The 27,616-nt window shown below is 49.3% G+C and overlaps 1 protein-coding gene across 3 annotated transcripts in view; it reads right to left on the bottom strand.

Moving 5' to 3' along the window:
• The window catches only part of LOC147109187 (protein SIX6OS1-like), a 232,393-nt gene that overhangs the window by 27,933 nt on the left and 176,844 nt on the right, over positions 1 to 27,616 (bottom strand). For 2 of the 3 annotated variants that reach the window (XM_086002857.1, XM_086002858.1), the window contains exons 12-14: positions 14,681 to 14,800; positions 5,356 to 5,441; positions 4,968 to 5,032 (exon numbers count right to left, since the gene is read on the bottom strand). In XM_086002857.1, the coding sequence (XP_085858983.1) occupies positions 4,968 to 5,032; positions 5,356 to 5,441; positions 14,681 to 14,800 (271 nt within the window). The remainder of the gene's footprint in view (positions 1 to 4,967; positions 5,033 to 5,355; positions 5,442 to 14,680; positions 14,801 to 27,616) is intronic. The other variant, XM_086002859.1, reaches the window with a different exon arrangement.

Raw genomic sequence — 27,616 nt, 5'->3', positions numbered from 1 at the left:
GGTCATTTCGTGTTTCCTTTTCTATGTTTGCATTCGTCACAGGGAGACATTCGACTATGGTCGAGTGGAATATCTCCACTGGATCCACTGCAAGTTCTTCATCCACCGTCGGCAACGGTAGGCGCGACAGTCCATCAGCATTCCCATGCTGTTTAGTTCCTTTGTACTCGATGTCATATTGGTGTGCCCCTAGGAAAAGGGACCACCTCTGTAGCCGTTGTGCTGTCATTATCGGTACGCCCTTCTGAGGGTTGAAAATGGAGACAAGAGGTTGATGATCAGTTAGTAGAGTAAATTTCTGACCGTGCAGGTAGTGATTGAACTTCTTCACTCCCCACACCAGGCTGAGGGCCTCTCTGTCAATCTGGGCGTAGTTACGCTCGGCTGAAGTTAATGAGCGTGACGCAAAAGCTATCGGCCTCTCAGAACCATCAAGGAATTTATGTGACAGTACCGCCCCAATGCCGTAGGGAGACGCATCACACGCCAGTCTTATCGGTAGTGATGGGTTGTAGTGAGCCAATACTTCTCTTGAAGTGATTAGGTCCTTACTCTTCTGAAAGGCCCGCTTACATTCATCGCTCCATTTCCATGCTTCTCCCGTTTGTAGTAGGGCGTTCAGTGGGTGCAGAATTGTGGACAAATTCGGCAAAAACTTATGGTAGTAATTCACCAATCTGAGGAATGACCTCAGTTGCGACACATTTTCAGGCGCTGGAGCCTTAACTACCGCTTCAATTTTGTCAGGGGACTTATGTAACCCCTCTTCATCAATCACGTGGCCACAATACGATATCTGTTTCTTAAAAAACTCGCACTTGGGGCGATTGGCTCGTAGCCCATGTTCACGTGGTCTAGTGAGCACCTGCTCTAGGTTGGCAAGGTGTTCACTGTCATCTTCACCTGTCACTAGGATGTCGTCCAAGTAACACTGAGTCCCCGGAATCCCTTGCAGGACTTGTTCCATCGCTCTTTGCCATATCGCCGGAGCTGATGCTACTCCGAATACCAGTCGATTATACTGGTAAAGACCTTTGTGAGTGTTTATCGTGAGACACTTCTTCGAGGATTCTTCAACCTCCATCTGCAAATATGCTTGTGCTAGGTCAATTTTTGTAAAACGCTTCCCTCCAGATAGTGAGGCGAAGATATCTTCTATCCTTGGAAGAGGATATTGTACTGTGTGAAGGACTGGGTTCACCGTCACCTTGAAGTCCCCACAGATGCGAACCTTCCTTGGCTCCTCAGACTTATTGTTTAGCGTTTTCTTCATGACAGGAACAATGGGTGTCGCCCACTCACTCCAGTCTACCTTAGATAACACGCCTGCATTCTCCAGATTCTCCAGCTCTGCCTCGACGGCTGGGCGAATTGCATATGGTACCGGTCTTGCTTTGAAAAACTTGGGAATTGCATTCTCTTCTATTTTTATCGAGGCGGTTACGCCTTTAAGAGTTCCCAGTTCTTGTTGAAATACCTCTTTGGCGTTAGCTAAGATTGTTGACAATCGTCCAGGAGTGACATCGTCATCCTTTTTACCAGCCACCGTCAGTGCCTGAATGGAGTGCCAGTCTAAACTTATCTTTCTGATCCATTCACATCCCAATAACGGTGGTCCACCATCTTGCAGTATGTACAGATACAATTTCTGTATTTCCTTGCCGTTGTATTCGACAGGCACCCTTATTTTTCCTCTGGGTATATTTTTTGCCCCGTATACATCTTCAAGACAATGGATGTCTCTTTCAAGGGTATGTGTGAGAATAGCCACTCGTAGTCTCGTCGATTCATGACGGTTAGAGCTGATCCTGTATCCAATTCCATTTTGACTTGGGACCCTGCTATCGTGAGGGTGACCCAAATGGTTCAGTGATCCTCTTTTGCGATTACGTTGTGAAGTTTGAGACAGCTTAGTCTCTTGTTCCTGGATTCACCATCGCTCATCTGGTCTTCGGAACTACTGTCCGTCATCTTTTGTACTTTCCTGTACGGTTCCTTAGTAGCCTTTTTGTTGTCGTTGGTCTTCTTCCCAGACCTGCAAACTCGTGCAATGTGTCCCATCTTTCCGCATTGCCTGCATATTTTGTCCTTGGACCAGCAGTCCTTCTGGTCATGGGTTGTTCTGCCGCAGCGATAACATTTTGCAAACCCCCATGTCATTTTGTGGGTGCCGTATTCCTGTGGCTTTTGCTGTATTTCCACAGCTCCCCTTGCTGCTGCTTCGTATGATACTGCCACGCTGAAAGCCTTATCTAGCGTCAGCTCTTTCTCTGAGAGTAACCTCTTCTGGGTTCCTTCACTCAGGAGTCCACAGACAAATTTGTCCCGTAGGGTATCTGCCAGTCCTGCTCCGAACTGGCAGTGCTTTGATAGCTTGTGTAGTTCCGTAAGGTAATCAGCATTGCTCTCATCTTTATGCTGATTTCTCCTGTGGAATTTAAATCTTTCTGCTATCAGCAGCGGTGTAGGATTTAGGTGTTCCTGTAGGATAGCAATAATTTCGTTAAAACTCTTCGCCTTCGGTTTGGCTGGAGTAATCAGGTCCCACAATAGGCCGTACTTTCTTGTGCCCATTAAGTTTAACAGTAACAATGCCTTTTTCTCATCGGCTACTTCGTTTGCCTCGCAATATACCTCGACTTTTTCCACATACGTGGTCCAGTCTTCTATTGCATTATCGAAGGCAGTGATATAGCCAGTCTTCAGCATCTTGGAAATCTAAGATGGCGCCTCCCGCGCTTTGCCTTCTTCCCTGATTTAACAAAATGGCACCTCCCGCGCTTTCTGTCTTCTCCGCTGTTGCTGGCGTTTTATGCCTTGATGGCGACGCCCTATGGTCTTCGCGCACTTCCCCCCGCGCTGCTGCTAACGCCGCTCTCTGCGGTTCCCGTGGCAAACTGCAGCTCCTCGCAGCTTTCTGCGCGTTTAATTTTTATTATTTCCCCGTCGTCGGAACAACCCTGCGGGACACTTGCCTCCCTCTTCTCGGGTCTGTACGCTGCCCGGCTTCGTAGCACCGGCCGCGCCCTGTGTGCTCCACCCTCTCTCTCTTCTTCCCGACAACGCTGCTCGGCCCCTTTGCAAAGCCACCCGCTCGAGCTCTAGACCGCCACAGCCCAGGAAGGATCAGTGTACTACCTGCCACCAGCCCGATTAGCTGAAGCACCATCGACAGGATAACCAAGCCCCACTCTCGACAGCCTCTCCTGCAAATCTTCAACTCCGCTGACTCAGAGGCGGATACCCACGGTCGACGCCCGTTTCTTCTGTTTCTTTCTTCCTTCTGGCCTCGACCTCTGATAACTTCGCTTCAGGGATGGATCCCCATGAGGTGGTGCAGACTGTAGGTAAGTTCGTATCTGCTCGTCGCCAGTATTATGTCCTTGTATAATGGAGACACGGACTGCAGGAGTTGGTTATAACAGGTCTTTACTGAATGGAGACAACCTGGAACTACTATGCAAATGTTACTACACAGGCTTATATACAGGGGTGGTCACTACTGGTACTGCAGTATACAGTGGCTGCAGAATATAGTTCCTTCTGCAAAGTACATACACTACACCAACCACTTGGCTGATGTGGTGCCTGGAAAAGTTCTGGCACACCAGTCTGGCGCAGGATGAAAGCTACGTGGCTGCTGCCAGGATAGCGGGCATTGACAGCGAGTATAAGCTGTCTGTGGTCACAGACCAACTGGACATTTAAGGAGTGGTAGCCCTTGCGGTTTCGGAAAACCTCTGCATTCTCCTGCGATTCCTGCAATGCCACATGCGTGCAGTCAATGGCGCCCTGCACCATGGGGAAGCTCGCTATCCTCGCAAAGCCCAATGCGCATTCATGCTGTTTGGCCCGGGTCATCGGGAAAGAGATGTACTGGTGTCTCCTTTTATAGAGGGCATTTGTGACCTGACGGATACAGCAATGGACCGTGAACTGGGAGATATTGGCGATGTCCCCAGTAGCTGCTTGAAAGGAGCCAGTGGCATAAAAATTCAGTGCCACTGTGACCTTCACTGCCACCAACAGAGACGTCCTGGTCCTCAGTTGAGGCTGCAGGTCTGGCTGCAGCAGGTTGCAGAGCTCAGTGACCACCTCCTTGCTGAAGCGCAGCCTGCGCAAACACTGCTCCTCAGACAAATTAATGTAGGAGAATTGTTCCCGGAATACCCTGTGCAGAGGCCTGTTGGCCCTCCTCCGTTTGGCCATGATTGCCACTCTCTCTCTGCTTCTCTGTTGCCTCCGATTCTGCAGGCGCAGGACGACACCCCGAATCAATGCAGCCCCGAAAGTCTCTTGGCAATCGAAGTAATGAAGGTCAAATACAAAAGTACCTGCAAAGTGATGCTCAGTAGCCAAAACTACTTCACACAACGTTGACTCTATGCAGAAGTCTCTTTATCTCGCTCTCAGAATCTCTCTCTTTGTCAGAATGAGTGGTGCAAAAATATCTACCACAGAAAAAGCCAGGCCTTTAAATAGCGCCCACCCAGCCCCTCAACGACTGGAAACGTTCCAGTCTCCCTGTCGTTGCTTGCGCCAGGCGGAAAGGAAGGTCCGGGGCACCACCAGGGCATTGCATGCTCGACTGACGTCACGATCTGCGGGCACAGGAGATCGGGGCGGTAAACTTTTGCGCCACCGCAAAAACTCTAGTCAATTTCGCGAGTGGCGCAAACATCGCCGCGCCCGGGCATTAGTTGCTTTGTGCCCCATTAGCGCCCTCTTAGGGCGCTAACGGGAGGCGCAATCCAACCAAATTTTTCCCCCTTTAGCTGCACATTTAAAATTTTGCAACAATTAACAAATAAAGGAAATCGTTCTCTATGATATAGTTCTACAGGCTTTTATTATTGGATTAAAATATAGAATTTTAAATATGTGTATGTTTAAATTGATGGCTAGCAGGTCATGTAAATAGTTACCTAATTGTAAGTCATAACTAAATATTGATATATCAGATTTACCTGACATTGTGGGATTATTTTCTAACCACTGTACAGTATCTTCTTGATCCTTGGGAACAAATGGGCTAATGTAACAATATAAAGTAAGAAAGTTAGAAGTATCCCAGGTTTTACGCAATGCTTATACTGCAGATAAGTTACAAAACTATGATTAATATTAACTCATTACACAAGATCATATGCAAATAAAAATGGGGTTATCTCCATGTATAATTTTCAACATGGGTGGTGTGCACTATAAGGACATATGTTTTTAATTTACAAGTGTTGCATACAACTGGTATATCTTTTCTTGTTTAATGTATGTCTATATGTGGGGAAAACTATGGAGAAAGTGCAGAAGATTCAAAATGAGTACAACATCACTTTGGATAACATGGGTAGTTACCAATATTGCGCTTGTCCTTGGTTCTTAGTTGCTAGTGCCATCTGAAAGTTTTTCTGTTGTTGGATTCCACTTAACTCAGGGATCTTCTACAAAATAAAAACATTTTTTTATTAAGACAAGCTTATATTTTTCAGAATTTGCATTCAGTGTTTACTAATCACAAAGGTCTATAGATTATATAAAAAAGGCAGTGTGGTGGGATACGGGCCCAGAAAATAGATTGCACCCGAATTGAGGTGAGATCCCGGTGCAGCGCATCCTTCACGTGCCGTATGAGGCCGGTGACAAGACCATGGCAAATTGGTCCGCTGGCCTCGTGAGGATAGTACCAGCAAGCTGTGGGAGCCAGTCGTGGCCCTAAAGGCACCTTGCTGGTCAGGGTGGGGAGGAGAAGCGAATTCAGCTGGCTGGTATGCCAGTTGAGGTCCTCAGATGAGTCTAGGCAAGGTGGGGTATAGGGTGGAGGCAATTTGGATGGAAGGGGAGGCGAGCAGTGGTCGCAACATCGGTTTCTATGTGGAGCCAAGAGGCGCACTCCTGAGCCTCCTGGCTACACATTCAGTTAAGTAAATAATTTTAAACTTACCTTTTGTGTGGCCCCGGATTTGCATAAGCAATGAACCTAATGCCAGTTTCAAGTGTGCGCCCTGGATGACAATGTGGCCCCCTAAGTAATGGCATGCGGCACACTTTCAGTGTGGACATATTGGGCTCGATTTTAATAACGGATGCGGGTTGAGGGCGGGCCTGCTGCTCGGCAACTATTGGACCTGCACCCGGCTGCCGCCTCCCAGCACTTCCGATTTTGGCTTCATTGGCCGTGTTACGGCCGACGTGCAGGTCCCTCCAGGCAATTGCTTGCAGGATGTCCGTTTCTCGTGTCTGATGACACGATGTTTGTTTGAAAATTTAAAGGGGCCATGTCCCCTTTGCATACAAATATCATTGGGATGGATTGGTGCTTTATTATCTTGAAAGGGGAGTTGACAGCATCTGTTCTGAGCAAAATTTAATGAATGATATTGCTGGTCATATTATTCCAGAAAGAGATTCATGATTTTTTGATATATGACTTTATTATTTGACTATGAAATGAAAAAGATGCCAGATGTCTTCCAATCATTGGCTTAGTAATATTAATGCTATTTTCTCTTAAAGGTGCTGGGAGCTGCAGGAATGGCAGCCCCAAAAACTAAGGCTGCACCCAGGTTCAATGAGGGCTCTCTCCAAGCTCTTATTGAGGGAGTTAGAGGACGTCAGGAGCTCCTCTTCCCTGGAAACAGAAGGAGGAGGCCTCCTCAGCAAATCAAGGCAGCTTGGCTGCAAATTGCTGAGGAGGTGAGATCGAGGTCTGTGTGCAGACGCACATGGGTTTAGTGTGGAAAAAGGTTTAATGATCTGCTGAGATCACCTAAAGTGTGGCCTCTGTGTTCTGGGAAATCGAAGTTCAATAGTGAGGGCTCAGGGCGATTTCCATGTAGAATGTTGGTGGTGACACTGAGCACAAACCACCGTTTATTGGAAAGGTGATACCCGGGGTTTGAGAATGTCAGACTTATATTCATCTCCATGTGCCAGCCACCTGTGGTTGAAGCATTAGCTTACGCAAATCTGGCATGGATGAGTGCATCCCTTGCCTTACGGCCATCAATGTGGTCGCCTGCTGCTGGTTTGGCCACATCCGGCCCCGCAAGGCTTCACTCCCCGTCCTCCTCCTCATCCGCCTCCTCGTCCTCTTCCTCATCCTCTTCATCTTCCTCCAAAGAGGCTGTGTGCTGAGCCACTTATTCATCCGGCAGCACTAAGCCGTGCTGCCCTTCCTCCGAATCTGACGACCAGGGTGAGAGGATGTAAATGGTTCCTGTAGTGTATGTAACCTGTACTACCTTAAGAGGATACCTTAAGGTGATGGACTACTTTTTAACGGCTCCTGTACATTGTAGTACCGGTGGTGACCACACCGGTATATAAACCCTGCGGAGCAAAGTGTACCTCAGTTCCGCCCTGACCCTCAATCACTAAAGACCTGTTTACTTACTTCTGTAGTCTGTGTCCTGTTATTCAGTATAACTGCACTTGTAAACACAGACTCAACAGTGGCGACGAGTCTGATCGTACCTAGCGGCAGTTTTGCATCCAAGGAAGCTTTGTCCTCAGAAACGGGCGTCGAAAAAGGGCATCCGCCCTCAACATCCTGCTGAGCACTGCATCGCACGGGAGGCCATCGGGAACCCGGGTTGGTTTTCTGGCCACGAAGTCCAACATCAGCAACAAGCAGTGATCATCCCTTCTACGACAGCGGCGGGTAAGCCCGATCGAGCGGCACGGGGGGGAAGTCGGCCGAGTTGTCAGTGGGAGAAGGGGAGGGAAAACGAAGAAAAGGGTGGAGAACACGACCGCAGCCGGTGTCAGGGGCCGGACTGCAATCGGGGCAGAGACGCGCAGCAGCCAGAAAAGCGTTTTATGGCCACAAGGGCCGCGGGAGCGGCGGGGCAACAAGAGCAGCAGCGCAAGGGAAATAAAGGCAGGAAGGACTGCTGGGAGGCGTGGACGGCAACAGCGCGGGAATCGCCATCTTGAGTCAGCGGGGGAAGAAGACAAGCGCGGGAAAAGCCGCCAAGCGCGGGAAAAGCCGCCATCTTAAATAAAAAATTTTTTTTTTTTTAAAGTCATCATATTAAATAATATCCGAAGGGAAAGGAGAAACTCAGCAAGGATGCCAAAAACGGGTAACATCACTGCTTTTGATAACGATGTGGAAGATTGGGCCACTTATGTGGAACGCATCGAAGTTTACTGTACAATGAATGATGTACCGGATGATAAGAAAGCACTAATCCTATTAAACTCGATGGGTGCGAAGACATACGGGTTATTAAGGAACCTGGTAACCCCAGACAAACCGGTAGGGAAGAGTTTCGCGGATATTGTTACTATCCTGCAAGAGCATTTAAACCCCACGCCGCTGCTGATAGCGGAACGATTTAAATTCTACAAAAGAATTCAACTTAAAGAAGAAAGCAACGCTGAATTCCTAACAGAACTGCGCAAGTTATCAAAGTACTGCCAGTTCGGAACAGGACTAGCAGACGCACTGAGAGATAAGTTTGTGTGTGGGCTCCTAAGGGAAGGAACCCAGAAGCGACTGCTAGAGGAAAAGGATCTTACGCTGGACAAAGCTTTCAGCATTGCAGCATCCCACGAGGCAGCAGCACCAATGAAATGGCATTGGACGCAGTAAAGTGCTATTGTTGCGGAAGGACAACGCATGACCAGAACCAGTGCTGGTTCAAAGACAAAGAATGTAGGCAATGTGGCAAACTTGGTCACATAGCGAGAGTATGCCGGTCAGGAAAGAAGACCAGCAGCAAAAAGTCACCGCAGGAGGAGTACAAAAAAGTACACAAGGTGACAGAGAACAGTTCGGATGAACAGAAGACGGATTCAGACTCCAGCAGTAAGGAACTGGGTTGTCTGAAAATACATAATGTGGTAACACAGCAGACCACCAAACTATCTGGGTCATGCTCCGGATAGCAGGAGTTCAAGTGAAGATGGAATTGGACACAGGGTCGGCATTAACGGTCATGAATAAGCAAGATTACAAAAGGTTATTCTCGCACATTCCCCTGAGGGATACGGAGATTGTATTGAAAACATACACGGGGCAAATAGTATACCCCAAAGGAAAGATAAAAGTAAATGTGGTCTACAATGATAAAGAAAGTCAGAAAATGGACTTGTATGTGTTACCTGATGGAGGTCCGCCACTACTGGGACGGGAATGGATCCGGAGAATAAATTTGGACTGGCATTCCATACAAGCACTGACTGTGGATGCCTGTAAGGAGGACGACGTCAAACCTAAACGACTGTCCAAAATCTTAGACGATGCTAAGGAGGTGTTCCAACAGGGACTTGGAACACTGAAAGGAATTACGGCAACCATCAAGGTTGAAGAACATGCAAACCCAAAATTTTTCAAAGCCAGACCGGTGCCTTATGCGATACGACCTGCTGTGGAAGCAGAGCTGGAAGGAGTAGAACGTTCAGGGGTACTGTCCAAGGTGGACTGGAGCGAATGGGCTACACCCATTGTTCCTGTCATGAAGCGTTCGTTGAGCAACAAGCCGGGGGAACCTGGAAAGGTTCGCATCTGTGGCGATTTCAAGATCACTGTTAATCCAGTTCTTCACACGGTGCAATATCCGCTTCCGCGGATTGAAGATATCTTCGCTTCGCTGTCTGGCGGGAAGCACTTCACCAAGATAGACCTGGCGCAGGCGTACCTACAGATGGAAGTTGATGAAGCGTCACGATAGTATCTCACGATCAACACACATAAGGGCTTATATCGGTATAATAGGCTGGTTTTTGGAGTGGCATCGGCTCCAGCGATTTGGCAAAGGGCCATGGAGCAGGTATTGCAGGGAATCCCAGGCACACAATGCTACCTGGATGACATCCTGATTACAGGAGATAACGATAATGATCACCTCGCGAATTTGGAGCGGGTGCTCATCAGATTGAAAGAATATGGGCTAAGAGCTAATCGCCAGAAATGCGAGTTCTTTCAAAAGCGAATCTCGTACTGCGGCCACGTCATTGACCAGGAGGGGCTCCATAAGTCACCTGACAAGATCGAAGCTGTTGTCAAAGCTCCAGCACCGGAAAATGTATCCCAGTTGAGGTCGTTCCTCGGGTTGGTTAACTATTACCACAAGTTTCTTCCAAATTTATCCACGGTGTTACACCCGCTAAACACTCTTTTGCAAACGGGAATACCATGGAAGTGGAGCGATGATTGTAAGCGGGCTTTTCAAAAGAGCAAGGCACTGATCACCTCTAAGGAAGTGTTGGCTCACTTTAACCCAACGCTGCCTATTCGCTTAGCTTGTGATGCTTCTCCATATGGTATTGGGGCAGTGCTCTCACATAAGTTTCCAGATGGCTCGGAAAGGCCAGTCGCTTTCGCATCCAGATCATTGACCTCCGCTGAGCGCAACTATGCTCAGATAGATAGGGAGGCTCTCAGCCTCGTGTGGGGAGTTAAGAAATTTAACCATTACCTGCAAGGCCAAAAGTTTACGCTGCTGACAGATCACCAGCCGTTGGTTTCCATTTTTCAACCCTAAGAAGGGTGTTCCGGTAATGACGGCGCAGAGGCTTCAGAGATGGTCCCTTTTCCTAGGGGGCACATCAATATGATATTGAATTCAAAGGTACAAAGCAACATGGAAATGCTGATGGGCTGTCGCGCCTGCCACTACCTACAGAGGAAGAGGCACCGGCAGTTGACCCTGTCGAGATATTTCACTCGACCATCATCGAATGCTTACCAGTCACCAATGCGGGTATTGAGAGAGAGACCCGAAATGACCCGACACTGTCTCGGGTCTACGACTTGACAGTGAAGGGATGGCCAGCACATGGCGAACCACTGTTACCAGCATTCTCAGCCAGACGAGAACAGCTGTCCGTATGTCAAGGAACATTGATGTATGGAACAAGGGTGATTATTCCTCCTAAATTAAGGGAGAGAGTTCTAAAAGAATTGCACGAAGGTCATCTGGGGGGAGTCAAGATGAAAAGCCTTGCTAGGGCTTATGTGTGGTGGCCAGGTATCGACAAACAAATAGAGGATCTGACTAAAAGCTGCTCAGGGTGCCAAAAAGTTCAGAACGCACCTCCAATTGCACTGCTGCATCCGTGGGAATGGCCTTCAGCCCCATGGCAATGTGTGCATATCAACTTTGCAGGTTCATTCATGGATTCCATGTTTTTGATAGCAGTAGACGCACATTCTAAATGGCCAGAAGTGATTAAGATGTCGACCACTACCTCTGAGAAGACGATTGCAGTTCTAAGAACCATATTTGCAAGGAATGGATTGCCGGAGCAAATATGTTCAGACAACGGACCACAGTTCGTGTCAGAAGAATTCCAGAAATTCATGAAAAAGAATGGGGTGAAACACTATACATCTGCCCCATATCATCCGGCTACAAATGGGTTGGCCGAGAGATTTGTACAGACGTTCAAAAAGGCGATAAAGGCCATGAGTGAAGATCATATTCCACTACAACACAAGGTGGACAATTTCCTAATGGCGTATCGAAACGCCACGCATGCAGTGACAAATCAAAGCCCTGCCGTAATGTTCTATAACAGAAGGTTGCGGTCCCGGTTGGATTTGTTAAAACCCAATGTGCGACGGGAAGTCGAAAACAAGCAATTCCAGCATGTAAATAAAAAGGCCACTCGTAGTTTTGAAATAGGACAACCAGTGTTGGCCAGGGACTATAGGGATGATAAATGGCAACCTGGGACAATTCGTGCACGACAGGGACCCTTGATATACACGGTAGACGTTGGAGAGAACGTAATACGATGTCATGCTGACCAACTTGTGGAATCGAGAACAAGGGTCGACCCCATGTCTACGGCAGAGACACCAGTTGAAGAACTTATTGAGCCTGTAGCATCTACCTCAGACTCGAACGTATTGGATGATGTTGAATCCATAGGAGATCAAGTGGATGAGTCACCCCAGCAACGGGAACCAGAGATCCCTGAAAGGTGTTATCCGGGCCGGATCAGGAGGCCTCCTCAGAGACTGAATCTTTGAACAGTTCTTGTGTGTAAATTGTATATATGTTATCCATGTAGTGTATTAATTGGGGGTGTCCACTGTTAAGCTAAAAGGGGAGGAATTGTAGTGTATGTAACCTGTACTACCTTAAGAGGATACCTTAAGGTGATGGACTACTTTTTAACGGCTCCTGTACATTGTAGTACCGGTGGTGACCACACCGGTATATAAACCCTGCGGAGCAAAGTGTACCTCAGTTCCGCCCTGACGCTCAATCACTAAAGACCTGTTTACTTACTTCTGTAGTCTGTGTCCTGTTATTCAGTATAACTGCACTTGTAAACACAGACTCAACAGTTCCCATCCCATTGTTACAGATTTCAGTTGAGACAAGAAGCTTGCAAGCGCACACTCAAAGTGGCCTGCAATTATTCCGATCATTTCACACAGCAGATGGGTGTTAGCTTGACCAGTCACAAGGTCAGTAGATTTGCAAAATCTTATCCCGAACCTCCAACAACAAAGTTGTTGCATTTGAATGCCAGCCATGTTATAGGAGCGCTTTTAAACTGCTGCACCAATAATGACTACATATCATGTCCTCCACCAACTTGTCTCCTTGCAGCTGGACTGTTTCTGAGAAGATGGGAAACAGGAGCCAGAGGCACGAAAATGGGAAACCGCTATCAAAATGGGATTATCAAGACAGTTAACAGGCTCTTAACTGCCTTAACTACCTGTCCCACCGGTTGTAGTCGGGTCAGTTTGGGAGCAGCTGAACAGACACTCACGAAAATTGTGTGGTGGCGGGATGGAAGCCGGTTGGGTGACTGAAGCAATTTTTTCCGATTTTCGCAGCTGACCCGCCTCCAAACCCGCCTCCTCAGGGCTATTAAAATTGAGCCCATTGTGTCCTGCAGCGCATGTTTTTCACCTAAAAAATGGGCGCTGCGCAATCAGATTTCTAACCCATGGTTTGATTCCCACATGGCTGCGACCCAAGCACAGGCCTGCTGTTTCTGCAGAGCGAAAAGAGGGAAAAGACAAGAAAACTGAGTCAGTTATTGCATATTTCCTGCTGGTCAGCATAAAATGGCTTTGCTTATGAACTAGCATGTTGCCAACTACTGTCAACTACTGTCAGCTGCAATAGGCATTTGACCCACTGAGAAAAATAGGGAGGAAGTTTAACCTCATAAAACAAATTAAATGAAGCTTGCAGCATAATTGTGTAATGGGGATGAAGATAAGGAGGACCTTTGTCAGAGACCAGAGATAAAACAGTACTGCTGGATAAACTCCAAGTGTGCCCTGAGAACTAAGTCAATACAAACAACAAGATATCCAAGAAACTGCAGTAGGTTCGAGGTGGAGGCCATGAACTAAAGATACAAACAGGGAAGGAGTTAGGATGCTATGAGTAAAAGAAAATAGCTTAAGTGCTATTGGCCCAGAAATTCGGGTCTCCACGGGTGAGTACGCACGGGGTACTCACCCGTAAGCCCAATGGAAGTGCCGGTTTCCTGCATGCACCGCGCATGCGTGGGAAACCGGCACTTCCGTTCCCCTGAAAGGGGTTCAGAGGTCGAACGCGTGCGCAGGAGAGGCTGCGCGTGCGCATCGAACTTACAGTTTTTTTGCAGGTTTTCCCGGGAGGGTAAGTCTCCAGAAGTTACACATATAAAAAGCAATCACAAGGCTTGCTTTTTACAAGGTAAGTGGTGAATTAATTAAAATTAAAACATTTTTTCCACAGGTTTATTATTTTTAAATACTTTAAAGAAAGGTAAGTTTATTTTTAGCCCCGTTAGAAAATAAAATTATTTTTTTCAAAAATTTAAATTATTGTTTAAAATAGTAATTTCATGTAATTTATAGTTTATTTTAAAAATGTGATGTTTTTAAAAAATTTATTTGAAGATTTAGTGATGTTTTGGGGCATGTAGTATTTCTAAGTTTGACAGCCCTTCCTGTCAAACTTATGAATGAAGCATTCCCTGCTCTGATTGGCTCCCCGTGGCCCACGTGATCCCAGGGGACACATCGGACTAACTGCGCCCCTGGGATACGCAAGCACTGCGCGCCGGCAGTTGAAGGAGGCTCAGGATCGGAATTCCACGGGGGCCCACAGCTCAACGGCCAGCGCGCTAGGTAAGTGCAGGTCGGGGGCTTACACCCGCGGGAAGCCCTCGACCCGAATTTCTGGGCCATTATCTTTTTTTGGCCAAATTATTTTCCTACACTCTCCAAGGTGACCTGTCAGCAGATTTTGCCTTTTCTGGAAAGGATTTTGAATGAGACAATTGTGAGGTTTTGCACATTTCAAAGTTGAAAGTTCTTGGTAGAAATCGGAGGAGTACAGAAGTCTCTTGGAATTTCTGCATTATATCCTGCGGAACATCCAAAATTTTTGATTTGGAGATTATCTAATAGGAAAATAATTTTGTATGAGATCTTTGCAGTATAATTCGACGATTAAAAAAAAATCACAATGAAACTCTGAAACACAATCCCTCTCTTCAGACTGCTGGCTTGTGGCAGCATAGCGATGTTTGATTTGGTCACCAGCATTATATTTTCTCTTAGCAGCTTTTTATTCCTGACATAGGGAAATCCACCTACTGTAAAAATTTGCTACTTACTTCAAGGATTAGTGAAACACCAGTACAGTCAAAAGTAAGTTTTTAATCAGCATAAGCAAAAAAAAATAAAGATAAAGGTATATTTTCTTACTATGAAGGTTTGAGTATCTTGTGGAGCTGCAGCAGCAATTTTTGGCAGAGATTTCTCATGGTTTTGTACAGAAGTTGCACAGAATTCCATCACTGGAGCTTGAATATTACCTTCAGTTTCCTAAAAAAAAAATTTAAAGTCCTAATTCCTGGTGTTGAGAATATAGCTTAATCATGAATATGTTTAAAATGTCAATTCAATTCATTTACAGTCAATGCAAAAGGTATGATTCTTTTTAGAACCAAGAATATTGCAGAATGTAATTTTTCCCTAGAAGTCTGCTCTGTTCTGCCCCGATTAATGAAAGGCATTGTTAGGCTCCTGCAGCTTGATTTATCATAATTCCTATAATGAATTGAGATAACAATCACAAAAGGTGAAAAACATTATTGGGAGTTTTTCATTCTGTCACTCGATCTCACAGTTGCAGCCACCAGCTCAGATACTGACACTGCGTGTAATTTAGAGGCTAGGATAGAGGTGGGATCTGCACATGGTGAGACACCAGGCACAAGTGCGCTGGAGCCAGGGCTGAGGGAAAGGATAACGCAGGTGCCAACTCACCGGAGGGCAAGGTCGCACACTAGTTCTGCTGCAGATGAGGACTCAGATGAGGACTTTGGCGGGGCAGGCGACAGAGAAAGGCTGATGGGTACACACCCAAATGCTTGGTGCACTGGGAAGCCTGCCAGAAAGCCTGCACACAATGTCAAGGAACATGGAGAAGTCCAGCACCAACTTGGCACAGAGCTTTGTGCAGAGCATGGAGCCCATCCTTTCCAACATGGAACGGGTGGCCACTTCCATCAACACACCTGTGTAGCCAGCATTATGCACCGTCTGATGGCTGATGTCTCAGCTTCCATTACAGTACAAGCAGCATCCACCCAACGTCTGAGTGCTGCAGTGGAAGCTCAGACTGCTGCCATCATGGCTTTGGATACCAGTGTGCAAAGGGGAATGCACAAGGGTGATTAGTTTATTTTTGTATGCATTATGGCATGATTTCATTTATAAATTTGGATTGGGATGTGTATTTTGTGTTGGCTTTTATTTTGCATTGTGGAAAAGAAGACGATGTGATGGTCAGTGACAGACGCAAGGTATGGAGTGCGGGTCTGTTGGTGAATGGGGAATTGGGGTTGAGGTTACTGATATTGCTCCTGAATTATTTGTTCATGTAGAGCCCGGGCAGAAAGGGGCTGTCTAGGTTGCAGCCTCCCTTCCTCTTCTGCCTCCTCCTCTTCCACCTCCTCCTCCTCCTGCTCCTTAGTTATTCCCCTGATAGGTGGTGGCAAGGGCTGTTGCCTCCTGATGGCAAGGAAGCATGCAGCATACCACCACAAATCTTGAGATCCTGCTCAGCTGAGTACTGCAAGGCTCCTCCAGAGCGATCCAGGCAGTGGAAGAATTGCTTGAGGATGCAAATGGTCTGCTCTATAAGATTCCTTGTGCCAGCTCTTGTTGTATGCCTGCTGCGCACGTGCACGTGGGTTCTGACTGGAGTCATGAACCATGTCATGAGTGGATAAGGCTTGTCGTTCAGTAGCCACCCTTTGATTTGCCATGGTGGTTCAAATACAGCTGGCACAGAGGACTGCCGCGGAATGAACAAATTGTGACTGCTGCCAGGATACCAGGCATTGACCTGCATGATTCGCTGTCTGTAGTCACACACCAGCTGCACATTGAGTGGAATTCCTTTCGGTTCAGGTAAATGGCCGAGTTCACATGAGGCACACGCAAAGCAATGTGTGTGCAGTCAATGCCACCCTGCACCATGTGGAAGCCTGCAATCCTTGCAAAACCTTGTGCTCGCTCCGCCTGCTTGTCTCTGGTGAGAAGGAATGAGATGAAGTTGTCTCTCTTTGCATAGAGAGCCTCAGTGACCTCACTTATTTAGCAGTGCACTGCAAACTGCGAAATGTTGCTTATATCTCCAGCAGCAGCCTGGAAGAATCCAGACGCATTAAAATTCAGAGCCATAGTCACTTGACAGCCACAGGCAATGCGGTCCTTCCCTGCTCTGAGGTTGGAGTTGTGGCTGCAGCAGTTGGCAGATTTCAGTCATGACCATTTTTGGGAAGCACAGACGTCTCAAGCATTGGTCGTCGCTGAAGTTCAGGTAAGAGAATTGCTCCCTAAACACCCTCTGTGGATATGCCCACCTGCTGAGAACCTTTCTCCCCTTCCTCCTCCTCCCTCTTCTAGCAGTTTGTCCTGTTCTGCGTGGCTGTAGACTGCACCATCTCAGCATGGGCGGCAACAGTCTGGGCTGGCTGCATGACAGGCAGCAACAAGGGCAATGGCAGAGTGGCAGTGTTGGGAGCAGGAATTATGTCATTCTGTGAGAGGACAGCAGATTCCTGCTCCACTGACCCACTGCTACTCCCCCGGGACAGCACTTCAGCATTCCTAGCAATCTGTAGGAGCATAGATTGCTGGCCTGCTGTGACACCGTGAAAGCCCCAGTTGATCGTGGTAGACTCAGCCATGATGGCAGCAGACAGGGCTTGCGTGGCATCAAGCTGAGAATGCATGAGAGCAGTCTGAGACTGGATGCCACCAAACATAGACTCCATTACAGCACTAAGATGTTGCGTCACTTCCGCCTGTGCCTCAGTGGAAGCTACCAGATCGCCCATCACATGCGGCCTCAATTCTGGGTCGCCACGGTATCTCTGGGAGTCTAGCATCCTTTGCAGACTGGAAATGATGGGCCCCATAGTGTGGGCAGAGCCTTGTGCAATGTTGGAGGAGGATTCCTCCACGCTCCTTACCATTGCCGAGAAGCTCTTGGGCACCCTTGCCATTGCACCTATCATCTCCATGTGCATGTCCATCACCCTTCTTCTAATGGCCTCCCCATCGAGGTCCTCATCTGAATCCTGTGCAGCAGAACTCGTGTGCGAATTCGCCCTCCGGGGAGCTGGCCCCCGAGCTACCCTTTCCCCCTGGCCTTGCTGCAGCCCGCTCGTCCCCTGTGCCTCACCCTGTGCAGATCCCACTACTATGCTAACCTCAAAAGAACGTGTAGTGCTAGTATCTGAGCTGGTGTCTGTGGGTGAGAGATGCAATGACACGGTGTGTTCTTCCTCCTCCTCTTCTCCTGCCTTGCTCTCTACCGTGCCCTCAGGGACAGGCTGCTCAGGTGCTTGCTGATTACCTGAAAGCAAAAAAGGCACCAGAGTTGGGTTAAGGTGAGGTGAGGGGTGAGGGCAGGAAGGGAGAAATGCATGCATACAGAATGATTAGCTGGAAAGTGCAAAAGGCTTGTGGGGTGAGGGGGAAGTGGGATGTGAAACGAAGGAGTAGGGATGAACATACCGTTGTTGTCCCCAAGAGGGTCAACATCGCAGGTGGCCACGGTGCCCAGCACCTGACGCCCAATGATTTGCAGCACTTGATTCTCCAGTGCACAAAGTGGTTGCGTGTCAGCTTGTCCCCCGCCTGTGTGCTCCTGCTCCCTCCTGTTGTGCACCACCTTGGCCTGCAAGAGAAAGGAAAGTGTGAGTGAGTGTGGAGCAATGTGTTTGGGTGATGTGCCTGTCATTGTATGTAAGGTGTGAGATGTGGGTGTGAGTGTTGGTAGGTAGAGATTGTTGGTGGATGAGTGCTGGGGGTGTGGTGCTTTGAGCAGTGTGTGAAGATTATGGTACAGATGGTGGTATGTAACATTTGTTGAAGCATTCACTCACCCTGACCACCCGAGCGAGGTCATTAAATTTCTTCCTGCACTGTGTGTGGGTCCTGGGGACCACAGTGCTGCCCGAGACATGCTGCACCACCTCCCTCCACATAGTGCCGAAGACTTCTGGCGAGAGCCTTCTGCCACTTGCTGGGTAGAGCATCGCCCTCCGTCTCTCCATAGAGAACCAATGCCTCCAATGCTTCATCAGAGAACCTGTGGTCTCTCTCCCTGGGGCGTGGACCTGCCATGAGCACACCTAGTTCAGTCCTCCGGCAACTTTTCCTTGTTCTGCTTCTGCTTGCTGAGGCAGTTGCACAGCCAGCAATGCTGAGAATGAATCTCCCCTTTAAGTTTTTTTAAAAATGTGTTTATGGGATGTGGGCATCACTGGCAAGGCCAGCATTTATTGCCCATCCCTAATTGCCCTTGAGAAGGTGGTGGTGAGCCGCCTTCTTGAACCGCTGCAGTCCGTGTGGTGAAGGTACTCCCACAGTGCTGTTAGGTAGGGAGTTCCAGGACTTTGACCCAGCGACGATGAAGGATCGGCGACATAATTCTAAGTCAGGATGGTGTGTGACTTGGAGGGGAACTTGGTGGTGGTGGTGTTCCTTGTCCTAGGTGGAAGAGGTCGTGGGTTTGGGAGGTGCTGCCGAAGAAGCCTTGGCGAGTTGCTGCAGTGCATCTTGTAGATGGTACACACTGCAGCCATGGTACGCCGGTGGTGGAGGAAGTGAATGTTTAAGGTGGTGGATGGGGTGCCAATCAAGCGGGCTGCTTTGTCCTGGATGGTGTTGAGCTTCTTGAGTGTTGTTGGAGCTGCACTCATCCAGGTAAGTGTAGAGTATTCCATCACACTCCTTACTTGTGCCTTGTAGATGGTGGAAAGATTTTGGGGAGTCAGGAGGTGAGACACTCGCCGCAGAATACCTAGCCTCTGACCTGCTCTTGTTGCCACAGTATTTATGTGGTTGGTCCAGTTAAGTTTCTGGTTAATGGTGACCCCCAGGATGTTGATGGTGGGGGAGTCGCTGATGGTAATGTCGTTGAATGTCAAGGGGAGGTGGTTAGACTCTCGGTTGTTGGAGATAGTCATTGCCTGGCACTTCTGTGGCGCAAATATTACCTGCCACTTATCAGCCCAAGCCTGAACGTCATCCAGATCTTGTTGCATGCGGGCATGGACTGCTTCATTATCTGAGGAGTTGTGAATGGCACTGAACACTGCAGTCATCAGCGAACATCCCCATTTCTGACCTTATGTTGGAGGGAAGGTCATTGATGAAGCAGCTGAAGATGGTTGGGCCTAAGACACTGCCCTGAGGAACTCCTGCAGCGATGTCCTGGGGCTGTGATGATTGACCTTCAACCACCACAACCATCTTCCTTTGTGCTAGGTGTGACTCCAGCCAGTGGAGCATTTTCCCCCCCCGATTCCCATTGTTCATCAAGTTTGCGGATGACACCACGGTAGTAGGCCAGATCACCAACAACGATGAGTCAGCCTACAGGGAGGAGGTCCAGCATCTCGTGGAGTGGTGCGCCGATAACAACCTGGCCCTTAACATCAAGAAAACCAAAGAAATCATTGTGGACTTCAGGAAGTCGAAAGGCGGAAGTCACACCCCCATCCACATCAATGGGGCTGTGGTGGAAAGGGTGGACAGCTTTAAGTTCCTCGGAGTCCACATCATGGAAGACCTCTCCTGGTCCCTCAATACCTCCTCTCTGGTGAAGAAGGCCCAGCAGCGCCTATATTTCCTAAGGAGGCTGAAGGGATGTAACCTGTCACCCCTGATCCTCTCTAACTTTTACCGCTGCACTATAGAGAGCATCCTGACAAACTATATCACAGTATGGTATGGCAGCTGTAGCTACTATGACTGGAAAGCCCTGCAGCGGGTAGTCAAAACTGCCCAATGCATTGCCGGCACCCGGCTACCGACCATAGAGCACATATACCAGAAACGCTGTCTACGGAGGTCACGGTCCATCATCAAAGACCCTACCCACCCCAGCCACAGTCTGTTCGCCCTCCTGCCATCTGGGAGACGCTACAGATGCATTCGCACCCGTACGACCAGATTTAGGAACAGCTTCTTTCCCAGGGCTGTCATCCTACTGAACTCCACAAATAAACTCTAAAGCCTGCACATCTGCCAATGCACTTTATTATGGCTATGTTTATGTTAATATACTACAAGCCAAATGTATGTTGAATGTTTAAATGTCTTAATCCAAATATACACTCTCGGGAGCCGCAAGCCTACATTTCGTTGTACTGCACTTGTGCACTAACAATGACAATAAAAGTTGATTTGATTTGATTGACTTCAGTTTTACTAGTGCTCCTTGATGCCACACTCGGTCAAATGCTGCCTTGATGTCAAGGGCAGTCGCTCTCATCTTACCTCTGGAATTCAGCTCCTTTGTCTATGTTTGGACCAAGGCTGTAATGAGGTCGGGAGGCGCGTGGTATGGGCGGAACCCAAACTGGGCATCAGTGGGCAGCATTTTGGTGAGTAAATGCCGCTTGATAGCACTGTCGATGACACCTTCCATCACTTTGCTGAAGATTGAGAGTAGACTGATGGGGCGGTAATTGGCCGGGTTGGATTTGTCCTGCTTTTTGTGGACAGGACATACCTGGGCAGTTTTCCACATTGTCAGATAAATGCCAGTGTTGTAGCTGTACTGGTATAGCTTGGCTAGAGGCGTAGCTAGTTCTGAAGCACAAGTCTTCTTCTTCTTTTGTAAGGTAGTAGCAAAGCAAATCAAATGTCAATATCTAAGTTGGATATCCAGGCCAAAGCTTCTGGTGTAACAGCGTGGATATCTTGTAGGCTGCCTGCAAATTTCCTCTGAGGGCAGTGCACAATGATGTGCTGCAGGGTCTGATTAGGAGCTCCACAGTCACATGATAGGGATGCTTTAATCTTCCATCTATGGAGAAGGTGGCAGAATCTACCATGACCAGTCCTGAGGCGGTTGATGGTTGTCCACTGCTTGCGAGGAAGGTTTGATCCTTCAGGTTGTACTGTGGGGTCCTTTATAAGGAATCCATTCCGTATGTAGCAGTTGTTCCAAGCATTTCACCATTGGTCATCAAGGCTGAGGGGAGATCGCTGAAGGGCTTCGGCGACGGTCCAAAATGGCCTTCTAGATTTGAGACGGGTTGGTGGTGGGTTGTTCAAGTTGGCCTGGTTCGGCATGTCTTTGCTGGTGTAGCAGTTGTGTTCTCTGGAGACTGCATATTCTTGGCGGAGGTGTGGTGGTGCGATGTTTGCAAGCACAGGCAGCCAAGGTGTTGTGTCGATAAAAGCATACCGGTGATAATTCTCTTTAAGTCGTGAAAAAAGCCTGTGACAATGATGAGTTGCGATTAGACTGCACCCGATATTGTCTTTAAGTCTAACGCCAATGAACTTGGGTTTTAAGACTTGATTTAGGACTCTAATCATTTTATTGAGCAGCGCGCATGAATTTTTCGGGCAGCCTAAAGCATTTGTGCCTGGCGCTAATTCTCCAACTTTTCTACTGACACAGCCCATTTCTTGGCTATAATGAATTTCTAGCGCATTGTGTCCACTTTAGAATTAGAGCGGAAAATGGGAGCACCAAATCAGAAGGCAGAAAGGTGATGGTAAAGCAGTTTTCTGCAGCTGTCAAAAGATCAAAGCTAGTTGAGAAACAAGTGGCGATTTTTTGTAAAAGTATCTGCTGGGCCATTTAAAAAAAATTAATTCATGGGGTGCGGGTGTCACTGGCAAGGCCAGTATTTATTGCCCATCCCTAATTGTCCTTGAGAAGGTAGCGGTGAGCCACCTTCTTGAACTGCTGTAGTCTGTGAGGTGAGGGTACTCCCATAGTGCTGCTAGGGAGGGAGTTCCAGGATCTTGACCCAACGACGATGAAGGAACGGCGATATATTTCCAAGTCAGGATGGTGTATGACTTGGAGGGAAATTTGCAGGTGGCAGTGTTTCCATGTGCCTCCTGCCCTTGTCCTCCTGGGTGGTAGAGGTCGCAGGTTTGGGAGGTGCTGTCGAAGCAGCCTTGGCAAGTTGCTGCAGTGCATCTTGTAGATGGTAATCACTGCAGCCACGGTGCACCGGTGGTGGAGGGAATGAATGTTTAAGGTGGTGGATGGGGTGCCAATCAAGCAGGCTGCTTTATTTTGGATGGTGTTGAGCTTCTTGAGTGTTGCTGGAGCTGCACTCATCTAGGCAAGTGGAGAGTATTCCATCATACTCCTTGTGCCTTGTAAATGTTTGGGAGTCATGAGTTGAGTTACTCACTGCAGAATACCCAGCCTCTGACCTACGCTTGTAGCCACAATATTTATGTGGCTGGTCCAATTATGTTTCTGGTCAATGGTGACCCCCAGGATATTGATGGTGGGGGATTCGGCGATGGTAATGCTGTTGAATGTCAAGGGGAGGTGGCTAGACTCTCTTGTTGGAAATGGTCATTGTCTGGCACCTGTCTGACGTGAATGTTACTTGCCACCTATCAGCCCAAGCCTGAATGTTGTCCAGGCCTTGCTGTATTTGGGCACGGACTGCTTCATTATGTGAGGAGTTGCAAATGGAATTGAATACTGTGCAATCATCAGCGAACATCCCCACTTCTGACCTTATAATGGAGGGAAGGTCATAGATGAAACAGTTGATGATGGTTGGGCCTAGGATGCTACCCTGAGGAACTCCTGCAGCGATCTCCTGGGGGTGAGATGTTTGGCCTCCAACAACCACAACCATCTTTCTTTGACCTAGGTATGACTCCAGCCAGCAGAGAGTTTTCCCCCCGATTCTCATTGACTTCAATTTTACTCGGGCTCCTTGATGCCACATTCAGTTAAATGCTGCCTTAATGTCACTCTCAGCTCACCTGTAGAATTCAGCTCTTTTGTCAAAGTTTGGACCAAGGCTGTAATGAGATCTGGAGCCGAATGGTCCTGGTGGTACCCAAACTGAGCAGTAGTGAGCAGGTTATTGGTGAGTAAGTGCCGCTTAATAGCACTGTTGACGACACCTTCCATCACTTTGCTGATGATTCACAGTAGGCTGATGGGGCAGTAATTGGTTGGATTGGATTTGTCCTGCTTTTTGTGGACAGAGCATACCTGGGTAATTTTCCACTTTGTTGGATATATGCCAGTGTTGTAGCTGTACTGGAACAGCTTGGCTAAAGCATGACTAGTTCTGGCGCACAAGTCTTCAGCACTACAGCCGGGATGTTGTCGGGGCCCTTCGCTGCATCCAGTGCGCTCAGCTGTTTCTTGATATCACATGGAGTGAATCAAATTGGCTGAAGACTGGCTTCTGTAATGGTGGGGAACTCAGGAGGTCTGAGTAAATGCACTTTTGCCTTTTTAATAATGCCTAGCAATGTTGGACAGGGTGATTGGCAGTGAACATAAATCATATTGTAGTGATGGAAAATGGAATTTATGACTTCATCATGTCATTGCTGTCTCATTTAAACACACCTATCCATTTTACGGCAGTGTTTCTTCTGGCTGCTGAAAATTACAGCAGAAAATTGAGTGTGTATTGAAATAGGCAGCGATCCAGCATAGCAGATCCCCACCCATTCCTACCTTTGCCTACCTAAAGATTGGGCGGTACTCATCAGAAAATCTGGTGTCAGCCTTGGCTCAGTGGTAGCATTCTCGCACCTGAGTCAGAAGGTCATGAGTTCAAGCAAGCTCATTATATTTGCAGCACTGACTTTAGGACAAAACTCATGGGCCTAGAAATTCAGTTGCTTGCGCCAGCCGGTAGCGCCTTAGGAGGAGGAGATGTTGGGCGCTAGGCGGCTAGCGGCCGGGCGCAGCGCGATCTGCGCCTCTCCCCAACTTCACTCACAATTTAGCGGCGGCGCAAAGTCTTTGCGCGCGCTCAGCTGCGCGCGCAGATCCTGACGTCATTTCCTCGTGCAACGCCCTTTGTGCGCCCCAAACCGGAAATTCAATTGCGACGCCCTATTGTGTGCCTGGCGCCCCTAGCGACTGGTAGAGGGGAACGGTTCTCAGTCGAAGCGGGGCGCGGGGGGCGCAAATTAAAGGGCACACCTCCTGCAGTAGAAAAGGCTGCCATTTGGCAGCACTCCTTTTTGAGAGACGGATCTTTGCAGAGAGACCAAGGTAGAGAGCTTTCTGCTTTGGCTCAACACTCGGACAGGTACTTGTGGCTTCAGGCCACAGCTTTCCACTTGTCTTTGCCTTCAGTGACATATCATTGTTTGCTAACATATAATGGGGGCTGCAATGGGTGCAAACGCTGGCTTTCTCCATTGCATCCAAAGGGCTCACAGACGCCGTGAGAGAGTGGCAGTCCTGGCTAGACGGAGAGGGGGCAACAGGCGTCGGGAAAGGAGGCCTTACCCACCCAGGGTATACCGCCAGCAGTTCTCCTATCTGAACATGTCTGACGAGCAGTGTGTTCGGAGGCTGCGATTCCGAAGGGAGGTGGTCACTGAGATCTGCCACCTGCTTGGCGGTGATCTGCAGCCACATCTGAGGAGCAGGACGTCTCTGTCGGTGGCAGTGAAGGTGACGGTGGCTCTCAACTTCTATGCCACCGGCTCCTTCCAATCCGCTACTGGGGACATTTCCAACATCTCCCAGTTCGCCGTGCATTGCTGCATCCGCCAGGTGACCAATGCCCTTTTCAAAAGGAGACGTCAGTTCATCTCCTTCTCCATGGCCCTTGTCAAACAGCAACAGCGTGCAATGGGCTTTGCAGCATTCGCGGGCTTCCCCATGGTGCAGGGCGCCATTGACTGCACGCATGTGGCTTTGCGGGCACCTCTGGAGAATGCCGAGGATTACCGCAACCGGAAGGGCTACCATTCGCTCAACGTTCAGCTGGTGTGTGACCACAGGCAGCTCATCCTAGCTGTCAATGCCCGCTTTCCAGGCAGCAGCCACGATGCCTTCATCCTGCGCCAGACTTCTGTGGCAGACATGTTCCAGGCCCAGCCTCACCCACGAGGATGGCTTCTCGGGGACAAAGACTATCCTTTGTGTACCTGGCTGATGACCCCGCTCCGTGCGCCTTGCACCCCTGCTGAAGAGGGATACAACGACAGCCATCAAGCGACCAGGAACATCATTGAGCAAACAATCGGCGTCCTGAAGCAACGGTTCCGCTGTCTGGATCGTTCCGGTGGAGCCCTACAATATTCCCCGGAGCGAGTCTCCCATTTCGTGGTCGTGTGCTGCATGCTGCACAACCTGGCTATCAGCAGGACTCAGCCACTGCCACCAGAGATTGGAGGACCACCTGAGGAGGAGGAGGAGGAGGAGGAGGAGGAGGACCAGCACAGGAGGGAGGCAGAAAGTGCAAGGGCCGCCCGTCGCCGGCTTATTGAACGTCGGTTCTAGGCCCCCTCTCAGGGAATGGCTTGTGCCAATGTCACCAGATGAATGTAGCCGCTCCACAAGCCCTCAGCCGAGCAGGGCAACCAGGACTTGCAAAAAAAAGCATGCACAGTGCGATTTAAGAACATTAATTTATTGCAAACCTCTGCCCTTCCCACATTACAACCTCATGGAGAGAAGCCCCCTCCAAAAACACAAAACTAACAGTCTCGGCCTTACAAAACAAAGAAAGACACCAGTCTCGGCCTTACAAAAACAAAGAAAGACACCAGTCTCGGCCTTACAAAAACAAAGAAAGACACCAGTCTCGGCCTTACAAAAACACAAAGCATTTGTGCAGACCTTCTACTTTTTGCCCTGCAAGGGCGATGCCTTTCGCATCCGTGACTGGCCCCTGCCCGCCCTGCAGCTCCTCCTCAATGGGACCCCAGTGGCTGCAGCAAGGCTGGGGGAAGGCTGCTGAGGGTCAGATGGCGAGACGGCAGATGCCCTTGGGGGTCGGCCTGCACCAGCTCTGGCCCTGGAGGGTCCGGCTGCTGACTGCTCCAACTCTGCTTGGGCGGCAGCAGTCTGTCCAGCGGCTCGTGGCAGCTGCAATGGCGGAGTGGCAGTGTCGGCTGCAGGAATGGTGCCAACCTGACAGATCGCAGGTACTCCCTGGTCGCCTGATACATTGGCACTCGCACGGGCCAGCACTGCAGCATGCGCAGCAAACAGCTGAAGAACAGACTGCTGGGCTGCTGCTGCGCGGCGAGTGCCCTGGCGATGCCTGGCCGATCCAGCGAGGGTGGCAGCAGTTAGTGCCCGTGTGGCCCTGGTCTGTGTCCGCATGACACCAGCCAGTGAATGAACGGCACGACTGAGCACTTGGCTCGAAGCTGCCTGTGCTGCCGCGAAGTCCTGCAGACTCCTGGCCTGTGCTGCACTGAATTGTTGCAGACTCCTGGCCTGTGCTGCACTGAATTGTTGCAGACTCCTGGCCTGTGCTGCTCCGAATTCCTGCACACTCCTTGACAGAGACTCAATGGAGTCAGGCATCCTTGCCACTGCAGCCATGAGCTCAGTGTGCCTGCGCTCAGCCTGGACGGCCATTTCCTCCAGGAGCCGGACCTCCTCTGCGCTCACCGTCGCAGGACTGGAGGCCGCACTCACCCTCTGGGGAGAAGTCCGCCGAGCTTCACCACCCCTCCCGCGTTGCTGCAGGCCGCTGGGCCCCGGAGCTTTACTCTCCTCCGACCCTTCCCCCCGGCTCCCCTCCAGGGAAGACGTGTCCCCTTTATCGCCATGGGCTGGTGCGGCTGAGGGTGGCACTGATGGGCCGGCTTCCTCTTCCTCCTCTTCGAATTCGGAATCACTGACAGTGGCAGCTTGAGGGCCCGCCTCCTCACCTGGCGATTCACCATCTGAAAGCAGGGAGGCACAAGAGTAGCTTTAGAGTGAGGACAGGGCGGCAGTGAGGGAGGCATGAGTGCTGCCATGCACTGCATTGGTCGGACAGTGGCAAAGGATGCTGATCTGAGGCATAAGTGGAAAGAGAGAGGTCAAAAAGGTGATGCCCTTACCATTGGTGCCCAGAACAGGGTCGGCATCTCCACTGGCGACGGGGCCAATCAGCCGGCATGCCATAATGCGCTCCACACGCTGGTCGAGGTCGGAGAGCTCTTTGACATCAGGACGGCCTCCCCTGGTCTCACGTAGCTTCCTCCGGTTGTGCGCCACCTCGGCCTGCAAGAGAAAGGACGGCCTCTAAGTACAGTGTGAAGCCCTGATCTTGTCTGCACTGCCTCCCATGGTGGACTGGCCCTGACAGTGTGAAGCCCTGATCTTGTCTGCACTGCCTCCCATGGTGGACTGGCCCTGAC

Source organism: Somniosus microcephalus, chromosome 12 (assembly GCF_052327205.1).
Source record: "Somniosus microcephalus isolate GS21.2 chromosome 12, FLI_Smic_1.0, whole genome shotgun sequence".
In the NCBI taxonomy this organism is placed as follows: Eukaryota; Metazoa; Chordata; class Chondrichthyes; order Squaliformes; family Somniosidae; genus Somniosus; species Somniosus microcephalus.
This window is presented reverse-complemented; position numbering and strand designations above follow the sequence as displayed.